Here is an 18,962-nt window from a genome sequence, read left to right as displayed (position 1 = left end):
GCTAATGAGGCCTCCAAGTCAGCAGGTGGCGCTCGAGCTCTCTGGTTCCCACCACAGGCCCCATCTTCCTCTGCCCTGGGAGAGTGAAGATCAGGAAGTCGTTTCTTCAAAGAGACACATCCTCATTTAAGGGTGGGGGTTATGATTTGGAGACAGACACCTCCCCACCAAAACTATGCTCTTGCCTCAAAATCAATAAATAACCCTAGAAATTCAAACAAAAGAGTCCAGATATGGGGCTCCGTGGGTATCATGTTTGTCTGGCAGATGTGGGGGCTCAAATTCAGTCCCTAAGCTGCCCCAGCCCTGCTGGGATCCCTGGAGCCTCGATTTGGGAGACTGATTCCCCAGCCACACCCAAGGGACCCCTGGACAATGCAACAACAAAGGGATGGAAGCGGGCTTGGGGGCGGGGAAGGGATGCAGCCAGGTGGCTTGTGGCTAGAGCAGCTTATTCAAGTCAATGAATGTTATTCGTGTTGGTGCAAAGGAATGGGCAGTGGGAGGAAGGTTGAGAAATGAGCTGTTTGAAGATCTTCCTGCCCGGTGGGTGGCCCCGGCAGAAGGGAGGCAGCAGGCTTGGTTGGAGATGACCCCCCACCCCCCTTGGTTCTGGAGGCAGTCAGAGCAGAGGGCAGGGTCCTTAGTGCCTCTAGTCTAGTTCTGATGTCAGAGAGCAAATCTTCCAACCCTGCCCACTTGGCCCGCTGCAGGGGGTCTGAGTGAGCCAGAGAAGTGGGGATGCATTAGGAAGAATGCCATCCAGTAACTGAAAATGAGGCACTCCATAACAGGAGGAAATTGTTCAGGCTCTGGGCAATTTTTGTCAAAACAATTCTCTCTAAATGGCAAGCTCAAGGATGTGCAAATAGCTCTCTCTTGTGAAATCAGCTCTAAGTGACTTCAGAGTATGGTGCCGCTCATCAAGTTCTCAATTTGTCTCATCTGTGGGCTAATAACTCTCCATCCCCATTAGGGGCGCAGCAGGCTTAGAGATTGTTAACTGGAAATGCACACCCATAAATGTTTCGGTAAAAGTCTCTGCTAAGTCACCCCTGCTCCTCGGGAGCACTCAAATTTTATTTTTCTGCCTTTAGAAAAATAAATATGTTTCAACTTGCCTCCAGAGGAGTTCTTGGAGCTGTTGAATCAACCAGTTAGTTCCCTGGAGGTATATATGGAACATGTTATTCTTGAAAGAAATCAGAAGTCCAAGCACCACCCCTACATCTTGTCTCTTGTCAGGGACATAAGGGACCCTTCTCTTGTGGAAAGGACCCCAGGTTCCACTCGGGGCATGCTGGGTTCTTGCTTGCCTTTCCCTGAAGAATCTGGTGACCACTGACAAGTGTGAGATGTGTTCCAAACAGAGAATGGCCCTGGGTCTCCATGGGGCCAGGGGGAGGGGAGGTCTGCAAAGGTCAAATACAGTCACCTCAACAGAAGGGATGGGGGAAGGGGTGTCTAAAGTGGTTCCAGCACACGGATTCCTCTTCCGTCCATCATCTTGCCACACACTGACCTTAAATGAAGCTGGAGAGATAGTACAGGGGGTAAGGCATTGGCCTTGCGTGCAGTTGACCCTATACCATACTCTGTTCTTCCGGAACTTCCAGGAGTAAGACCCAAGCACACACTCCCCAAATTTTAAACTCATTCATTCATTCATCATCCTGTTATTCGTCGATTGCCTCGAGCAGGCCCCAGTAACGTCTCTTTCATCCTAGCCCTGAGATTATATTCAAGGCTCTTTAGGAGAATGAGACCCATCATTGTTACTGGTATTTGGCATATTTGGTGCGCCACGGGGAGTTTGCCAGACTCTGCTAAACTAATTAAACTAATTCCACAAATATTTTTATTGTTGTTTTGGGGTGATGCGCAGGGTTTACTCCTGGCTCTGCACTCAGGGATCACCCCTGATAGGGCTCAGGGGAGCCCTGAGACGGGATGCCAGGGATTGGGCAGCTGCATGCAAGGCAAAGTGACCTACCTGCTGGACGACTGCTCTAGCACCTGTTATATTTTATTTTTAAAGTTTTTTTTTCTTTTGCTTTTTTTTGAGGGGGGGATCATACCTGGCGATGCACAGGGGTTACTCCTGGCTCTGCACTCAGGAATTACCCCTGGCGGTGCTGAGGGGACCATATGGGATGCTGGAAATCGAACCCGGGTTGGCCACGTGCAACCCCTACCCGCTGTGCTATATTGCTCCAGTCCCCTCTGTTGTATTTTAAAGGTTTTATTTTTCTTCTACCATCGTTGTTTTTTGTTGTTATTTTTGGGGGGCCATACCTGGTGATACTCAGGAATTACTCCTGACTCCACTCTCAGGAAGTACTCCTGGAGGTGCTCAGGGGACCATAAATGATGCCGTGAGTCGAACAGGGTCAGCCATATGCAGGACAAGCCCATTACCCACTGTACTATCTTTCCAGCTCCTAATTAATTTTATTTATTTTGGAGGGGTTTGGTTTGGGGACCATACCTGGTGGTGCTCATGGATGACTCTAGTTCTGCACTCAAGGGTCACTCCTGGGAGTGCTCAGGGAACTATATGCAGTCCTGGTGATTGAACCGGGGTTGGCCCTGTGCAAAGCAAGTGCCTATTTGGCTCTCGGTTGTATTTTAAAAAATGAATCTTTCGCACCGTGGATAGGCGTTTGCCTTGCATGGGGCCAACATGGCCGACCTGAGGTCAATTCCTCTGCCCCTCTCAGAGAGCCTGGCAAGCTACTGAGAGTATCTCGCCTGCACGGCAAAGCCTGGCAAACTACCTGCGACGTATTTGATATGCCAAACACAGTAACAATTGTCACAACGGAGACGTTACTGGGCCCGCTCGAGCAAATCGATGAACAACGAGAGGACAGTGACAGTGACAATGACACAGAGCATTTGCACGGGCACTGCATCCATCAGGATGCGGGTTAGATAGCAATTCCTAATTGGGAGGCAGCTGGTGGGGGTGGGTTGTGGAACCGGGGTGGGGGGGAGGGGGACACCTGGAGTTGCTGAGGCATACTCTCAGTTCAGTGCTCAGGGACGCTGCAGGGCCAGGGATACAACCTGGGGCTCCCACAGGCAACACATGTGTTCCAGCGCTTTGAGCCTGTTGGAGATAGAGCCCATCTCCTGAGCATATGCAGTGACTACTTTAAAAGGATAGGGTAGATTGATCTGACAGAGGCAGTTCTCTCACGTGTAGAAAAGAGCTTGTATACTTTCTGTAAAAATACTTTCTGTCCATACTTCTGTCCCTGTGTGTGTGCATGGGGAACCAAACTGCCCCTGGCTTCATCCCACCTGAGCTCTGTCACCGCTGGGATGGAGGGTTCAGAGCTGGAGGGTGGGAAGGGGAGGCAGAAGGCTTTCATTAGGATTTTGTGTGTTTCTGGATGAATTTACACATTTTTTTTCCCATCAAGCTCTCAGGGTTGAAAGGAGGCCCTGCAGGACAGTGCAGAAAACGGATAGACTTTTCACTAGAGTCACAAAGCAAAACCCTCGCCTTGACTGTATCTCGCTCCAGGTACAGAAAACAACTCCAGGTAGATGGTGGATCTCAGCATTCACAGGAAAACAACACGGGTTCTAGAAGCTGGAGTATTTATAACTTTGGGGACGTGCTGATAGGGGTGTATATTTGATCCTATTTTGTTAAACTGTAAATTTGCTTTACAAGCCTGTTTGTGTATTATGCTTTAGGTCTCTCAAAGGGGTGATAAAAAGAGGAAGCGTAATAAAGGATGTTTGGAGGATCCTCCCAGGAGGGGAGATGCATGTCGAAAGTAGACTATGGACTGAACATGTTTGCCACTCAATGCCTCTTTTGCAGACCACAACACCCAAAAGGAGAGAGAGGACACAGGGGATTGCCCTGCCACAGAGACAGGGGGGATGGGGGGATGGGGGTGGGAGGGATATTATCCATGGTGGTGGAAAATGGGCACTGGTGGAGGGATGGGTATCTGATCATTGTATAATTGAAACCAAAGCACAAAAAATTGTAAATCTACAACTTTAAAAAAAAATAAAATAAAATAAAGGGAAAAAAAAAAAAGAGGAAGCGTGTTTGGTGTTCAATAAGGAGCCTGAAATGCATTGTGGGGAAGGGGGCAAGTATGTGGGCAGGGATGTTGCAGAACCAGTAAGTGCTGGCCATCACAACACCCGGATAACAGTGTCGCAGTCTTGTCAGCATGCAGGGGTGTGCTTAGAATCCATTTCCTTCATTGAGACCACACAGGAAAAGCCGAAAGTGATAAAACAGGTGTGAGATAGGGCATTCATCTGGGGAACATAAAGTAACAAAATAGGAGACTAACACCCAAGAATAGCTAAGTACCAGGAGATTCATTCCATGGCTTGGAGGCCAGCCGCACATGCTAGGGGAAAAGGCAGCTCAGATAGAGAAGGGGGCACCAAATAAAGGGTGTTGGGAGGATCCTCCCAGGATGAGAGATGTGTGCTGAGAGTAGATTATAGACCGAACATGATTGCCACTCAGTGCCTCTTTTGCAAACCACAGCACCCAAAAGGAGAGAGAGAACAAAAGGGAATGCCCTGCCACAGAGGCAGGGTGGGATGGGGGGATATGGGGTGGGAAGGATACTGGGATCAGTGGTGGTGGAGAATGGGCACTGGTGGAGGGATGGGTACTCAATCATTGTACAACGGAAACCCAAGCACAAAAATTTGTAAGTCTACAACTGTACCTCATGGTGTTTCACTAGTAAAAATTTAAAAAAAAAATCTTGAATGCACTGTAAGAAGTGAGAAGGTGGTCAGATACCCAAGAGATACTACAGTGGGTAACACGTTTGTCTTGCACACAGCCGACCAGGGCTCAATCTCCAGTATCTCATATGGTTCCCTGAGCCCTCCAGAAGTGATCCCTGAGCACAGTGCCAGGAGTCAGGCCTGAGCACTGCCAGGTGTGTCCCTCTCCCCCACTGAGCAACAAAAAAGTCCAAACAAAAAAAAGTAAGAAGGTGGGGAACCGAGGATATCCCTTTGGCTCCTTTGCACATTACAGGTCATTTTATAAGCATTCAGATTATCTCTAGGCAAGAATGTATCAGCCGGGGCTGGAGTGATAGTACAGTGGGTAGGGTGTTTGCCTTGCACGCGGCTGACCCGGGTTCGATTCCCAGCATCCCATATGGTCCCCTGAGCACTGCCAGGAGTAATTCCTGAGTGCATGAGCCAGGAGTAACCCCTGTGCATTGCCAGGTGTGACCCAAAAAGCAAAAAAAAAAAAAAAAAAAAAAAACCCAAACAAATAAAAAATTAAAAAAATAAAAAGAATGTTATCAGCCTGGTGCCCACCTCCAACACACATACAGGGGTGGGATTCAGGGCCAGCCCCTTTGCTCGGATCTTCACTGCTTCCTACAGAACGAGGGAAGCCACTAAGGGAGAGATGAGATTCAAGCACCAGGGAGCCCAGGCAAGCACGTCCAACTTTAAGATAACAAGATTAAAGAAAGAAGCAGAGTGCGAGGCGGAGAGCTGCCCTTGCATGCAGTACACCTCTGTGCAACCCCAGGACGGCTTTGAGCACTGCTGGGTGTGACTCAAAATAAACCAAAGAGAACAAAGAGCAGGTGTTCGGGTGGGGCTGGAGTCATAGTACAGCAGGTGGGAATTTGGCCTTTGCACGCGGCTGAGCCAGGTTGCATCTTCGGTCCCCCAAATGGTCCCCCAACCTGCCTGGAGTGATCTCTGACCACAGGAGCCAGAAGTAAGCCCTGAACACTGTTGGGTGTGGCTCCTCCCCCCCAAAAAAAGAAGTGGGGGGAGGGTTGGAAACAATAGTACAAAGGTTAAGGTGCTTGCCTACCGTAAGGCCGCCAGCCTGAGCTTGAATGTGACCGAATGTAGTCCCCTGGACACCTAGTGGTAAGGCTGCTGGAAGAATGGGGTGCGTAGGGCCGTGAAACATACAAGACGAACCAAACCTGGGGGGGGGGCAAGGGGCCTGCCTGCAGATACACCCAAGCAGCAGCAGCAGCCTGGCACTGCCCCTTTCTAGGAGGCTCTGCAACCATGAGGGTGACCAGCATCCTCGTGCTGGCCCTCTCTGTGCTCAGCCGGAGGGCATGAATGCAGCTGATTCCCACCTTGGTGTGTGTGTGTGTGTGTGTGTGTGTGTGCGCTCTGCCAGATGGAATGAATGAATGCAGCTAAATACCACCTTGGAGTGTATGTGTGTGTGTGTTTGTGTGTGTTCGAGGTGGGGGGAGGGCACCAGGCTGATATATTCTTGCCTAGAGATAATCTGAATGCTTATAAGATGACCTGTAAAGTGCAAAAAAGCGAGGGTCCCTGAGGCCCAGACCCCTGAGCAGGGCAGGCGGGTTGGGGACCCAGGCCCTGCCGTGGGGACTGGTCACGTCCTATTCGGAGATGACCACACGAGTTGAAAAACAAATGCCTTCTTTTATTTTTTTCATTCTTTTATTTTAATGAATTCTGTGATCTTAAAAAATGACCTTTATTTTTTTTTGGGGGGGGGATTTTCCCTACCCCCTCCCACCCCGTACCTCTTACAGGGGAGAGGTAAAACTGTCCCAGTTATCGAAAAATTCAAATCTTCCCTTCTTGGGGGAGGCACTGGACGAGACGCTGTCATCCGGGGGCTCCTCCTCGTACTGGAAATCACTTCCGGGGTCAAAGGATTCCACGGCCTGCAGGAGCTCCAGGTCGCTCCCGTCCTCCTCAGAGGACTTCTGGAAGAGGTCATAGATCTTCTGCTGCTTTGGATCCTGTATTGGAAAGAAAGAGATGAAAAGATGAAGGAAGAATGTTGGTTACCCTGCAGACGGCCATGGTGTCTGGGTGGCACGCACATGACATCAATCAAGCACCCTACACAGCACGTGACATCATGCTTGCCAGCACATCATGTCACATGCGCCCCTAGTGGCGGGCGCGGACCCTGAAGTCAACGCCTTCGCCCTGGTGGCAGTCTTACTCCCTTAAGAGTCTGATGTGTTTTGCAAGAGAGGCATTGAGTGGCAATCATGTTTGGTCTATAGACTACTTTTAGCATGCTTCTCCCACCCTGGGAGGGTCCTCACAACACCCTCCATTTGGTGCTCTCTTCTCTATCTGAGCTTCCTTTTCACCTAGAACGTGTGGCTGGCCATCCATTCATGGAGCAAAATTCCTGGTACTAATCTCAGCCATTCCTGGGTGTTAGTCTCCCGTTTTGTTGCTTTATGTTCCCCAGATGAATGCAATCTTTCTGTGTCTATCCCGCTCTTTCTGACTCATTTCGCTTAACATGATACTTTCCATGTAGTACCACTTGTATGTAAATTTCATAACTTCATCTTTTCTAACAGCTACATAGTACTCCATTGTGTAAATGTATCAAAGTTTCTTTAACCAGTCATCTGTTCTTGGGCACTCAGGTTTTTTCCAGATTCTGGCTATTGTAAAGAGTGCTGCAATGAAACACAGTACCCAAAAGAAGAGAGAGAGAGAACAAGGGGGAATACCCTACTGCAGAGGCAGGATGGGGGGGGGATGGAGGGGGGGTGGATGCTGGGACCTGTGGTGATGGATGACAGGCACTGGTGGAGGGCTGGGCACTTGATCATTGTATAACTGAAATCCAAGCACAAAATTTGTAAGCCTATAACTGTACCTCATGGTGTTTCACTAATAAAAAAAGAAAAATAAATAAATAAATAAATAAAATTTAAAAAAAAAAAGAGTCTGATGTGGCTCTCTTCCTAGTGGGGCAAGAAAAGGATTGGGTGTGCCCCTGGAATTATGTCCAGGAGAAACCTGGACAAACAGAACTGTTAGCCAAAAAAGAAAAAAAAATCATTATAAAATTTTAAAAATATATATTAAAATAAACCTCTACAGGATATGAATCATATAGAAAAGTCTAAAGAAATGAAATGCTTTGGGAGCAACAAAGAAGCTGGAAATGTACTCTTTCCTCTATTGGTATTTCAACATGGAAACAGCTCCCGAGAGCTCACTTTTTCAAATCCTTTCTCTACTGATGAGTTGTTTAAGCTGCAGTCCTACTTCCAATATCAGTGTGGTGAGTTAGGGCTTGCAGCTAAATTGGAATGGTAAATAAAACATACTTCTACTTAATAGATGGAAAATCAGATGCCCACCGAAGGCATCTATGCATGGATAGCAATGGAGCAGTGCCAGAATCGTGTGCGTGTGTGTGTGTGTGTGTGTGTGTGCGTGTGTGTGTGTGTGGTGGGAGGTGGGGGGGTGGATGCACTTTACAACCACAACCCTCCATGAGGTTGGCTGGCATTGCTGATCTCCCTGAAATCTAAATTCCTGACCCTGATCATTTTAAAAACATCTGCAGGTACCATAAACATCCCAGTTTCAGAACACCAACTCTATCAAACCAGCCCCAGAACCATCTCTCTTTTTTTTTTTTAATTTTTAGATTAGTGAGACACCATGAGGTACAGTTGTAGACTTACAAATTTTTGTGCCTGGATTTCAATTATACAATGATCGAATACCCATCCCTCCACCAGTGCCCATTTCCCAACACCACAGATCCCAGTATCCCTCCCATCCCCCATCCCCCCCTGCCTCTGTGGCAGGGCATTCCCTTTTGTTCTCTCTCTCCTTTTGGGCGCTGTAGTTTGCAAAAGAGGCATTGAGTGGCAATCATGTCTGGTCTATAGTCTACTTCCAGCATGCTTCTCCCATCCTGGGAGGATCCTCCCAACACCCTTTATTTGGTGCTCCCTTCTCTATCTGAGCTGCCTTTTCCCCTGGCATGTGTGGCTGGCCTCCAAGCCATGGAGCAAAATTCCTGGTACCAATCTCGGCCATTCTTGGGTGTTAGTCTCCTATTTTGTTACTTTATGTTCCCCAGATGAATGAAATCTTTCTATGTCTATCCCTCTCTTATCAGAACCATCTCTTAACTTGCTTCTACACTCCAAAATCTGATCCTCCTCCCCATCACTGTATCAGTGTATCACTGTCATCCCACTGTTCGTTGATTTACTCGAGCGGGTGCCAGTAACGTCTCTATTCATCCCAGCCCTGAGATTATAGCAGCCTGTCCTTACTCATCTTTCTCAACAATTGGAGGCTCTTTCAGGGTCAGGGGAATGAGACCTGTTATTGTTACTGGTTTTGGCATATCGAATACACCACGGGGAGCTTGCCAGACTCTGCCTGTTCCTCCTCCCCATATACCTAAGTTTGATTATTTTTTTTAAGCGGGGACATAACTGGCCGTGCTCAAGGCTTACTCCTGACTCTGCAGTCAGGAATGACTCCTAGTGGGCTCAGGTGACCATACAGGGTGCCAGGGAGATAGAGTCCTATTCAGCCACGAGCATGGCAAGCACCCTGCCTGCTGTATTATTGCTTGGGCCCTTATACCAAGAGTTTTTTTTTTTAATTAGTGAGACATCAAGAGGTACAGTTGTAGACTTACAAATTTTTGTGCTTGGGTTTCAATTATACAATGATCAAATACCCATCCCTCCACCAGTGCCCATTTCCCACCACCACAGATCCCAGTATACCTTGAGTTTTGACAGTCTCCTAACATCTACTAGTCTCCCTGCTCACCTAGCCAGGACATTGCAACTATGGGCTTCTATGCCAAACCAGCCTCCAGCTGCTCTCCCATTGGTTCCCTCCTCTCTGTTTCATTCTCCACGCCTGGACCACTTCACTTGGTCCTGCAATTCCAGCCTGAGAGTCAGGCCTCTTTCTACTTCAATTGCTGACAGGTCTTTGGAAGGAAGTTTCCTCCAGGCCATCCTTTAACAAGATTTGGGTGGGGGGGTGTTAGGAAGGGGGGCATGTGCCTCAAATTTCAAGGCTCTTTCTAGCTTCTCAGACCCTTCTGACCCTTCTGAGTGGGATTTCCACAGTTTCCTCATGATTCCTTACCAGAAGCCTTTCACGCAGGTGAAGCTAGCTCCCTGGAAACTGACTGGGCCCGAGTGACAGTACAGCAGGTAGGGCATGTGCCTTGTAAGCGGCCGACCCAAGTCTGATCCTGGGCACAATCCTGGACCCCACACTTGGTTGCCCAAGTCCCACCAGGAGTTGTGGAGCATGGCAACAGGTGCCAGAGCTGGTAAGGTCCGTCCCTGCATAGCTGCTGAGACCTGTCTCTTCATAGTGACCCAGTAGGGAGTGTCTGGGTGCATCTTACAAGCAACCAGGTGTACCCAGAGTTGAGTCTCAACCCCCAAGAATTGTCACTTAACTGCATTCCTAACTGCAGCGTCTAGCCTTAATTGGGATTGGACCGGGGCAGAGCAGAGGTGGAAAGGTGATAGGTCAGTAATGCTAAACTTTAGGTGGTTGGACCATCCTCTTAAGCCGAGACCCTCTATAAAATATGTGTGTGTTCGGCAATAAAGTGAGTGGTTATCAGATGTCTCACAGAGTGTTTTTTTCACGCACCCGTCCTCTTTCGCCCTGTGTCTGCCTGGATCCGGTGCGCAACATGTTTGGGCACGTTGGGGAAACTGTTTCCCAACAAGGAGTGATCACTGAGCGCAGAGCCAGGGTAAGCCCTGAACACTGCCGGGTATGGCCCCCAAACCACCACCACCACCACCACCACCACCACCCAACCCAAAATGATCATGCAAGATTGGTTCAATTGACCTGCATCAACACCAGATGGCTCAACTGACCTGCGGCCCACATCCCCGTGCATTCAGGATCCCAGCCTTTCTGACAGAAAGTGATGCGCAAGATGACTGAGGTTGGTGCCACCTCATCCAAGGGTCTCTGCTAGGATCCCTTTATCCATCTCTCTAAACAACTGCAGGATAAAGGGAACGGTGCCCCCAAGCCAGTCTGTTCCAAGGGAAACATGCTGTCAAGTGCACATGACTGGGGAAGGGAGACTCACGGGCCAGCTCTTGGAGTAACGGATGGAGCAAGTCCTAGGTTCAGATAAACACTACCTCCCCCCCTCCCCCGCAGAACCCCCCCACCTCTGCCAAAGGCAGGCTTCCTGGTGAGATATAACCTCTTTTGCTTTTATTTCCCACACAGAGGCAACATTCCTTTTTCAGGTTGTTGATAAAATGTTCCGCCCCATTTTAAGAGAAAAATAAACAAAATTCATCAAAATATTGATCAGTCCCATATATTTTCCTTGCAATGGTGCTTTACGCAAACATTCTTAACTAATTCAGGGCGACTGAGGGCAAGGTAAGTAAGCATAAACATTTATGCATTATATACAACTCATACACTCTCTCTCAGTGGCTGAGAAATCTTAAAAATAGGTTCAATCCTGGGGCAAAAGAAAGAGTGCAGTGAGTAGGGCATTTGCCTTGCACTCGGCTCACCTGGGTTCAATCGCCAGTATTGAGCACTGCCAGGAGTAATTTCTGAGTGCAGAGACAGGAGTAACCACTGAGCATCTCTGGGTGTGGCCCACGAATAAACAAACAAAACAACAGGCTCATTCTTTCAAAGAGCATATAGTAACGAAGGCTTAAAATATTTACCTTATGGCTGAAATAGAGAGTCCTTTGAACACCTTAAAAAATAAGTGTTGGAGGGCCAGAGAGATAGTACAGTGGGTAGAGTACTTGCCTTGCATGCTGCCAACCTGGGTTCGATCTCTGGAATCTCATATGATTCCCTGGGCACTGCCAGGAGTAATTCCTGAGTGCAGAGCTAGGACTCACTGCTGAACAAAGCAGAGGATGAACCCAAAACAAACAAAAAAGTTTGTTGGTGAGACAATACAGCAACTAAGGCTCTTGCCATGAACATGGTGGGCCTGGGTTTGATGCCCAGCACCACGTATGGTCCTTCTTCCATGCCCTACCAGGAGTGATCCCTGAGTACAGAGCCCAGAGGAAGCCCCGAGCACAGCTGGGCCTGGCCCCCAAATTAAAAAATAGTCAGTGTTAAACTGACTATTGTTTATATTGAAAAGGATAAGTTACACCGTATATTAAAATGATGTCAAAGCATCAAAGAGACAGTATAGTGAGTGAGACGCTTGTCTTCCACATGGCCAACCTGGGTTTAATTTCCGCCAGACTGCATGGTTTCCCAAGCCCTGCCAAGGAGTGATCCCTGAGCACAGAGCCAGGAATCAACCCTGAGCACAGTGCCAGGAGTCGACCCTGAGCACTGCCAGGTATGGCCCCAAACCAAACCAACAAACTACACAGAATGTCAAGGCTTTGGAGGACGAGCACCGTGGTTTAAGAACACCTGCCCTGGATGCATATGGTCAGGAGTTCCAACCCCGGTCGGCCCACATGTGCCAAGTGGGATCCTGGCAGCTCTGCTGTGATCAGCAGTGCCGCAAGCGACTTCCGGTTGCACCACAGCAAGTGGCACAGAAAGGGCTGTGAGCCCTGGTGAGCACTCCAAGTAAATAGAAGTGTGAACACCATGGCCAGGAAGCACGACCTGTGGGACACCAAACCATGTGCCTCAACCTAGAACATGGCCCCCAGGGAGCCAATGTGCGAGCACTGCAGCTGAGAGCAAACCTCGGCCAGCACAGCCACCTGTTGTGTGACACACACCCCCCGCCCCCAGGGAGCATCACAGTCAGGTGTGTGTGTGTGTGTGTGTGTGTGTGTGTGTGTGTGTGTGTGTGTGTGCACTGTTGTCTCAAAGACCACGTTGACAACAACCAAGCAGAAGGGCCGGCAGAGGGACTACAGACACACAACCAAAGGACGGGCTGAGGTGTACGTGTGCTGGCACTTTTGTTTGGAAGAGAAAACCGAGAACTGGTCAATTGTAGGATAACATTGGTTTGTCCTTTCCGCCTTGCTGCAGGGAGCTTAGGTTTATTGAGTTACTCCCATCACAGTGCTCCTATTCCTCTGTGTTTCTTTGCAACTTCCTTCTTTGTGTTCTGTTGACTTGTAAATATTGTTTTTTTCTCTTCTCCTTAAGTCCTTTGCATAGTTAATTCAGAGCAATGTCCTTTTTGTATGGAAGACAGTTAATGCTATGCTTTTGTAACTTGGGAGTTAATTGACTCTGAATGATATTCACCTCCTGGACATCTGTTCTCTCAACTTAAGCCTCAGCTGTCCTTACTTTCTAGCACCACAAAAGCAGGGTCCCGACAAGGGACTGGATGGACCCAGGGCAAGCAGTGAGCTATGTGCTACCCTGGCATCGAAATGGACCTGGCCAAAGTGCCATAATACTTAACTATAAGTTAAGAGCTTGGTCATGGACAAATTCTGTCATGATCCAAAAAGCAATAACTAGGTTTGGACCCTGCTGGGGTTAGGAAAGATTAATCTGGTCTGAGCACTGTAATCTGAGTCTGTGGCGAGATGTCCCCAAGCTCAATGTATCTCTTACTATGTCCATACAAAATAACTAGTATTAAGAAGTAGAATAAAGATGTTAATTGAGATGTTAAGTTATAGGACTAAGGAGAAGAGGAACACCCCTGGGTGGTGTTTCTGCCCTGTCAATAAACATGGCTGCACGATAAAGATCTTCAGCCCCTGAGTCTGAGTGCTGCCTACGAGAGCTGGATGGCCTGCTGCTGCCTGACCCCACAACGATGGGGCTCAGGATCCTGACCGACGACCACGAAGGCACCTGTAAGAGGTGCTGGCCTCCCATTAGAAACTGTTTCTGGAAGTATCATGCTAAGCGAAATGAGTCAGAAAGAAAGGGATAGACATAGAAAGATTGCATTCATCTGGGGAACATAAAGTAACAAAATAGGAGACTAACACCCAAGAATAGCCGAGATAAGTACCAGAAGGTTGACTCCATGGCTTGGAGGTTAGCTGCACATGCTAGGGGAAGAGGCAGCTCAGATAGAGAAGGGAGCACCAAATAAAGGGTGTTGGGAGGATCCTCCCAGGACGGGAGATGCATGCTGAAAGTAGACTACAGACCAAACATGATTGCCACTCTATGACTCTTTTGCAAACCACAGCACCCAAAATGAGAGAGAGAACAAAAGGGAATGCCCTGCCACAGAGGCAGGGTGGGATGGGGGGATTGGGGGTGGGAGGGATACTGGGAGCATTGGAAGTGGAGAATGGGCACTGGTGGAGGGATGGGTACGTGATCATTGTATAACTGAAACCCAAACACAAAAATCTGTAAGTCTACAACTGTACCTCATGGTGTTTCACTAATAAAAATTAAAAAAAAAAAAAAAAAGAAAGAAACTGTTTCTGGGGGAGCCTGAGCAATGGCACAACAGCGGGGAGGGCACTTACCCTGCACGAGGCCGACATGGTTTCAACCCCTGGCATCCCCCTCCCCCCCACCCCTTTGCATGGCATTGTGGGACAAAGTCCTTGGCAGCCCGCCCCTGATGCCAGCCAGGAGCCCCAGGGTGGAGCTCACCTTGTAGAGGTAATCAGTGGCTTCCGTCATCTCGGAGAAATTGGCCTCGGACAGCCCAGCCTCACCCAGCACTCTGATCTTCTCTTGAATCAGGGGCCTGTCGGGGAGAAAAAGGCTGCCATGCACGATGAAAATGGTGGGGGTGGGGGGCATCCTGTCTACACACCCCCTTCCTGCTCTGGGGGAGGGGCTCTGATGCACATCCAGGACACCCTGCTCCTGCTTCAGGAGGGCTGTGACCCGCACAGTCTTTCGTCTGTTGGTCTTGGGCAGAAGCGCCCGTCCTGCAAAGCTGGCGCCGCCGTCTCCACTGTGAGCCAGCGCCAGGCCAGAGCTCTGGGTCTTAGGTCCAGATACCTGCAGGCCCGTATAGCAGGCAGAACGGCTGCCTGGTGGCACCAAGAGTTTTGCCCCTCTTGTTCCGAGCTACCCAGTGAACATGGCAACCAAAACACAGGCAATGGTGGTGGCCAGGCCTGGGGACACAGGAAGAAGTGGGTGGGAGGGCGGGAGAGAGGCGGAAGTAGTGGTAGAAGTCAAGGCAGAGGGTGTCAGGGAGGGGGGACAGACTGGGGGGGGTCTTCCCAGTTTTGGCAGCAGACATGAAGCCCAGGGCTGGCCATCTGACCCCCATCCTACAAAGGGTCCGGGGTTCACGGTCTCTGCCGGGCCAGGGGCAGAGGGGCCCATGCCCAGCCCAGCACAACCCTCCCAGGGCTGGGCCAACCCCCTACACTGTCCCCCAAAGGCAGGGAAGGAGACCAAGAGAAAGCGGGTGGTCCCCGCTAATGGGGCTTCGAGGTGGGTCCCCCAGACCCCGTCTAAGCAGCCGGCAGCCATACCACAGGTAGTCGTCAGCCGTGCCTCTGGCCACCAGGTAGTGGACGCTCACGGAGCTGGACTGGCCAATGCGGTGCACCCGGTCCTCCGCCTGGATCAGCACCTGCGAGGCCCCAGGGGAGGGTCAGCCCAAGGCCGCGCGCCTGGGAGCGCAAAGCATGCCCCGCCCTTTCCCACCGAGGACCAGTCACTGGACACTGGCACCAGGGCACCCAATGCAAGCCCAGCGGGAAGCTAGACCGGCAGCTGCGGGGGGGGACACATCCAACACGATGGAGGGGATGGGGGAGACCCAACGCGGAGTGCACACCCATGGGTGTGGGGCGCAGGGTGGCCCACAGACCCGGATGCGTCTGGAGCGCCGCTGTTTCTGCAGCAAACAGGTGAGCCCACTCACGTCCGCAGGGGCTGGGGGTTGCAGGGGCTGGGGAGGGTTGTGGCCCTCAGAGCATCAGAGAAGGCTGGGGGCAGGGTGGGGCGGGGCACAAGGACCAGCTACAGCTACAGCGCCTAGCAGTTGGCCTGTTGGCAAAGGCAGCCCACAGTGATGCACAAAGGACCTGGACTGTGGTCAGGAGCGCCCACCAGCTGCCAGGGAGGGTCAGCCACGTGCCCCCTAACTGTCTGAGGCCCATTTCTTCAGAGAGGCACCTTTTTATTATTATTATTTTTTCTTTTTATTATTATTATTTTTTTCTTTTTGGTTTTTTTTGGTCCCACCTGGTGATGGTCAGAGGTTCCTCCTGGCTCTGCACTCAGGAGTTACTCCTGGCAGTGGGGGGGGGGGACCCTATGGGATGCTAGGAATCGAACTCAGGTCAGCCGCGTGCAAGGCAAACGCCCTCCCCGCTGTGCTATGGCTCTGGCCCCAGAGAGGACCCTGAGAGGCCTTCAGGCCTCTGAAGCTTCTGTTTTCCCAGAGGCGGGTTGGGACCCCCCCGCCCCCCCCCCCCCCCCCCCCCCCCCCCCCCCGCACGGCTGTCTGAGGGCTGTGGTATGGGCGTTTTGAGGCCCTGGGGAAGTGGAAGGAAGGAGCGGACATGGGATATGGGGTGGGGGTTGCTCAGGAAAGCCCATTTCCCCCACAGGCAGCGGCGCCTGCCACCCCCGGGGCCGGCGCACCCCTCACCCCTGGGTTCCAAAAGAGCTCAGCGAACACCACCAGGTCGGCTGCGGAGAAGGTGAGGCCCATGTTGGCGGCTGTGATGGACAGCACAGCCACGGCGTGCCGCTCCGACAGCTGGAACTGCTGGCACAGGGTCTCCCGGTCTGCAGAGGATGTGGAGCCATCGATGCGGATGTGTGGCACGTTCTGGGGGGGGGGGGGGGTGGGAAAGAGAGAGGAAGAGAGAGAGAAAGAAAGAGAGAGAGAGACAGACACAGCGAAAGAGACAGAGCAAGAGAGACAGAGGGAGAGAGAAGAGAAAGAGAGAGAGCAAGAGAGAGGGACAGAGGGAGAGAGAGAAGAGAGATAGAGGGAGACAGAGAGAGGGAGAGAGAGAGGGAGGGAGGGAGGGAGGGACAGCGAGGGAGAGAGAGAGGAGAAGAGAGAGGGAGAGATAGAGATAGAGAGATAGAGACAGGGAGAGGAAGTGAGGGAGAAAGAGGGGGAAAGAGAGGGAGAGAGAGACAGAGAAACAGAAGAGAGAGGGAGGGAGAAAGAGAAAAGGAGGGAGAGAGGGGGAGAAGAAGAGTGAGAGAGGGAAAGGGGGAGGGAGGGGGAGAGCGAGAGAGAGGGAGATAGAAAGGGAGAAAGACATGGAGAGAGAGAGAGGGAGAGAGAAAGGGAGAAAGACATGGAGAGAGAGAGAGAGGGAGAGAGAGAAGGAGAGAGAGGAGAGAGAGGGAGAGCACTGTCGGTGCTGCCCCACTGGGCTGTCCTCAGCCTGCTGTGGCCACTCTCCTCTCTCACAGGGACTCTGACACTAAGTCACTAGGGCACACAGCAGTCTAAGCAGCCCACGGGGGCAGCCCTTGCCCCTGCTCCTTCACCCACTCCCCCCAACTCTCCTCAGTCACTTGAGGTGACCACCAAGTCCACAAGTTGGCTGCACGAGCTATATGGCGGCAACCGTGACATTCTTCTCTGAGTTCTACTTTGTTTTCTAAAATCTTGCCAACTCTCACCATCCTCAACACTGGCCAGTCTTTTTTTTTTTCTTTTTGGGTCACACCCGGTGATGCTCAGGAATTACTCCTGGCTCTGCACACAGAGAATTACTCCTGGCGGTGCTCGGAAGCGGGGGCGGGGAACCATATGGGGTGCCGGGGATCGAACCCGAGTCAGCCACTTGGCAAGGCACATGCCTTATTCGTTGTACTATCGCTCCGGCTCCAAGAACGGCCAGGCTAGTCTTGACCAACCAGGCAGTCTAGAACTGGGGCTGCCCAGACTAATGCTGGTGCCAATTCAGGCCAGGGTGCTTGGCCTCCCAAGGGGGCAGTACCCAGTGCGGGGCATGGAGATTTCCCAGCTTGTATGACACAGTGACAGATCCTGGTGTAACCCTACCCCCATCCCCCCTCCCCATCCCTTGCTCCTGTCTGGCTGTCCCTGTCATCACTCAGTCCAAACCAGGTCTTCCGTATAGGGCAAGGTAACTAAGACCATTAGGATCCCCGCAGGGACTGTTTTGGGACCATTTGGCACCATGTGGCCATCATTCTCTCTGCATTCCCTGCTTCCCTTCACGTCAGCCGTTGGTTTCTCCCTGCCTTTGGGTTTCCCTCCAGCCCTGTGCATCCTATAGTTTTATAAACAGGTTGCGGTCAGGAGTCTGCGACCCACCACAGGCACTATTCATTAATTTTAAATAAATAAATAAATAAATATTAATTTATTAATATTAATTCCCCCCCCCAGCCAAAGGAAGAAAATTGGGAAAAAAAATAATTTCCCTCTGCTCATCTCCACCCCCAGTGTCTACCTATCTGTCTTGCATTGCTAAAATTTTACTTAGTAAGAACATTCTAGACATGGAATCAAACAGTGTCACCTTTCAGGATAGGCTTTTTTAAAAAAATAAAAATAAAAAAATAAAACAAAACAATATAACCACCCCCTGGAGAGCCATTCAGGGGAGTGTCACTGCAGTCCATCCCTCCTCACTGCTGAGCTCAACCCACAGGTGACCGCTCACCTTTGGAGGGTGTCCTGGGCTGGCTCCAGCTCTGGGCCCCTACACAGCACTGCTGCAGACATGAAGGTGTCGAACAGCCACATTCTCAGCCTGCTGAAATCAAGGCTGGACACTCAATCCCCAAGGCTGTGACATGAGCAAGATTTTTTTTGGGGGGGGGGGCGGGAGGAGTGGGTTTGTTTCTTAGCTTTTTGGCAACACCTGGCAGTGTTCAGGGCTTATTCCTGGCTCTGAGCTCAGGGATCACTCCTGGCTGGGTTTGGGGGACCATATGGGATACTGGGGAATCATATCCCATTGATTGACCACATCAATGCAAGGCAAGTTGCCTTACCCGCTGTAAAATCACTCTGGCCCCCATGATAAGTTGTTTTAGTTTAGTGCATTTTCTCTTAAGGGGCATTGACTTTTATCCTAATGATAAAAAAAATACATGTGTGTGTGTATACATATATTTATATGGAAAATAAAAACATTATTGATCTATTTTTTCGGTCACTATTTCTCATTGTGTATGGTCTGTTTTAAAAGTAGCAGCCCAGAGGGCTGGAGTGATAGCCCAAGCGGGTAGGGTATTTGCCTTGCATGTGGCTGACCTGGATTTGATTCTCAGCATCCCATATGGGC

The 18,962-nt window shown here is 50.5% G+C and overlaps 1 protein-coding gene across 1 annotated transcript in view; it reads right to left on the bottom strand.

The window, feature by feature from the left end:
• Positions 1–6,537: 6,537 nt before the first annotated feature.
• Positions 6,538–18,962, bottom strand: part of SMARCAL1 (SWI/SNF related, matrix associated, actin dependent regulator of chromatin, subfamily a like 1) — an 83,428-nt gene continuing 71,003 nt past the window's right edge. The window contains exons 15-18 of the mRNA XM_056111981.1: positions 16,325–16,507; positions 15,198–15,298; positions 14,356–14,452; positions 6,538–6,770 (exon numbers count right to left, since the gene is read on the bottom strand). Of these exons, the coding sequence (XP_055967956.1) occupies positions 6,552–6,770; positions 14,356–14,452; positions 15,198–15,298; positions 16,325–16,507 (600 nt within the window). The 3' untranslated portion in view covers positions 6,538–6,551. The remainder of the gene's footprint in view (positions 6,771–14,355; positions 14,453–15,197; positions 15,299–16,324; positions 16,508–18,962) is intronic.

The sequence above is a fragment of the Sorex fumeus genome, unplaced genomic scaffold (assembly GCF_029834395.1).
Source record: "Sorex fumeus unplaced genomic scaffold, SorFum_2.1 ptg000014l, whole genome shotgun sequence".
Classification (NCBI taxonomy): domain Eukaryota; kingdom Metazoa; phylum Chordata; class Mammalia; order Eulipotyphla; family Soricidae; genus Sorex; species Sorex fumeus.
The sequence above is the reverse complement of the archived record's forward strand: the minus strand, read 5'-3'. Positions and strand labels throughout refer to the sequence as shown.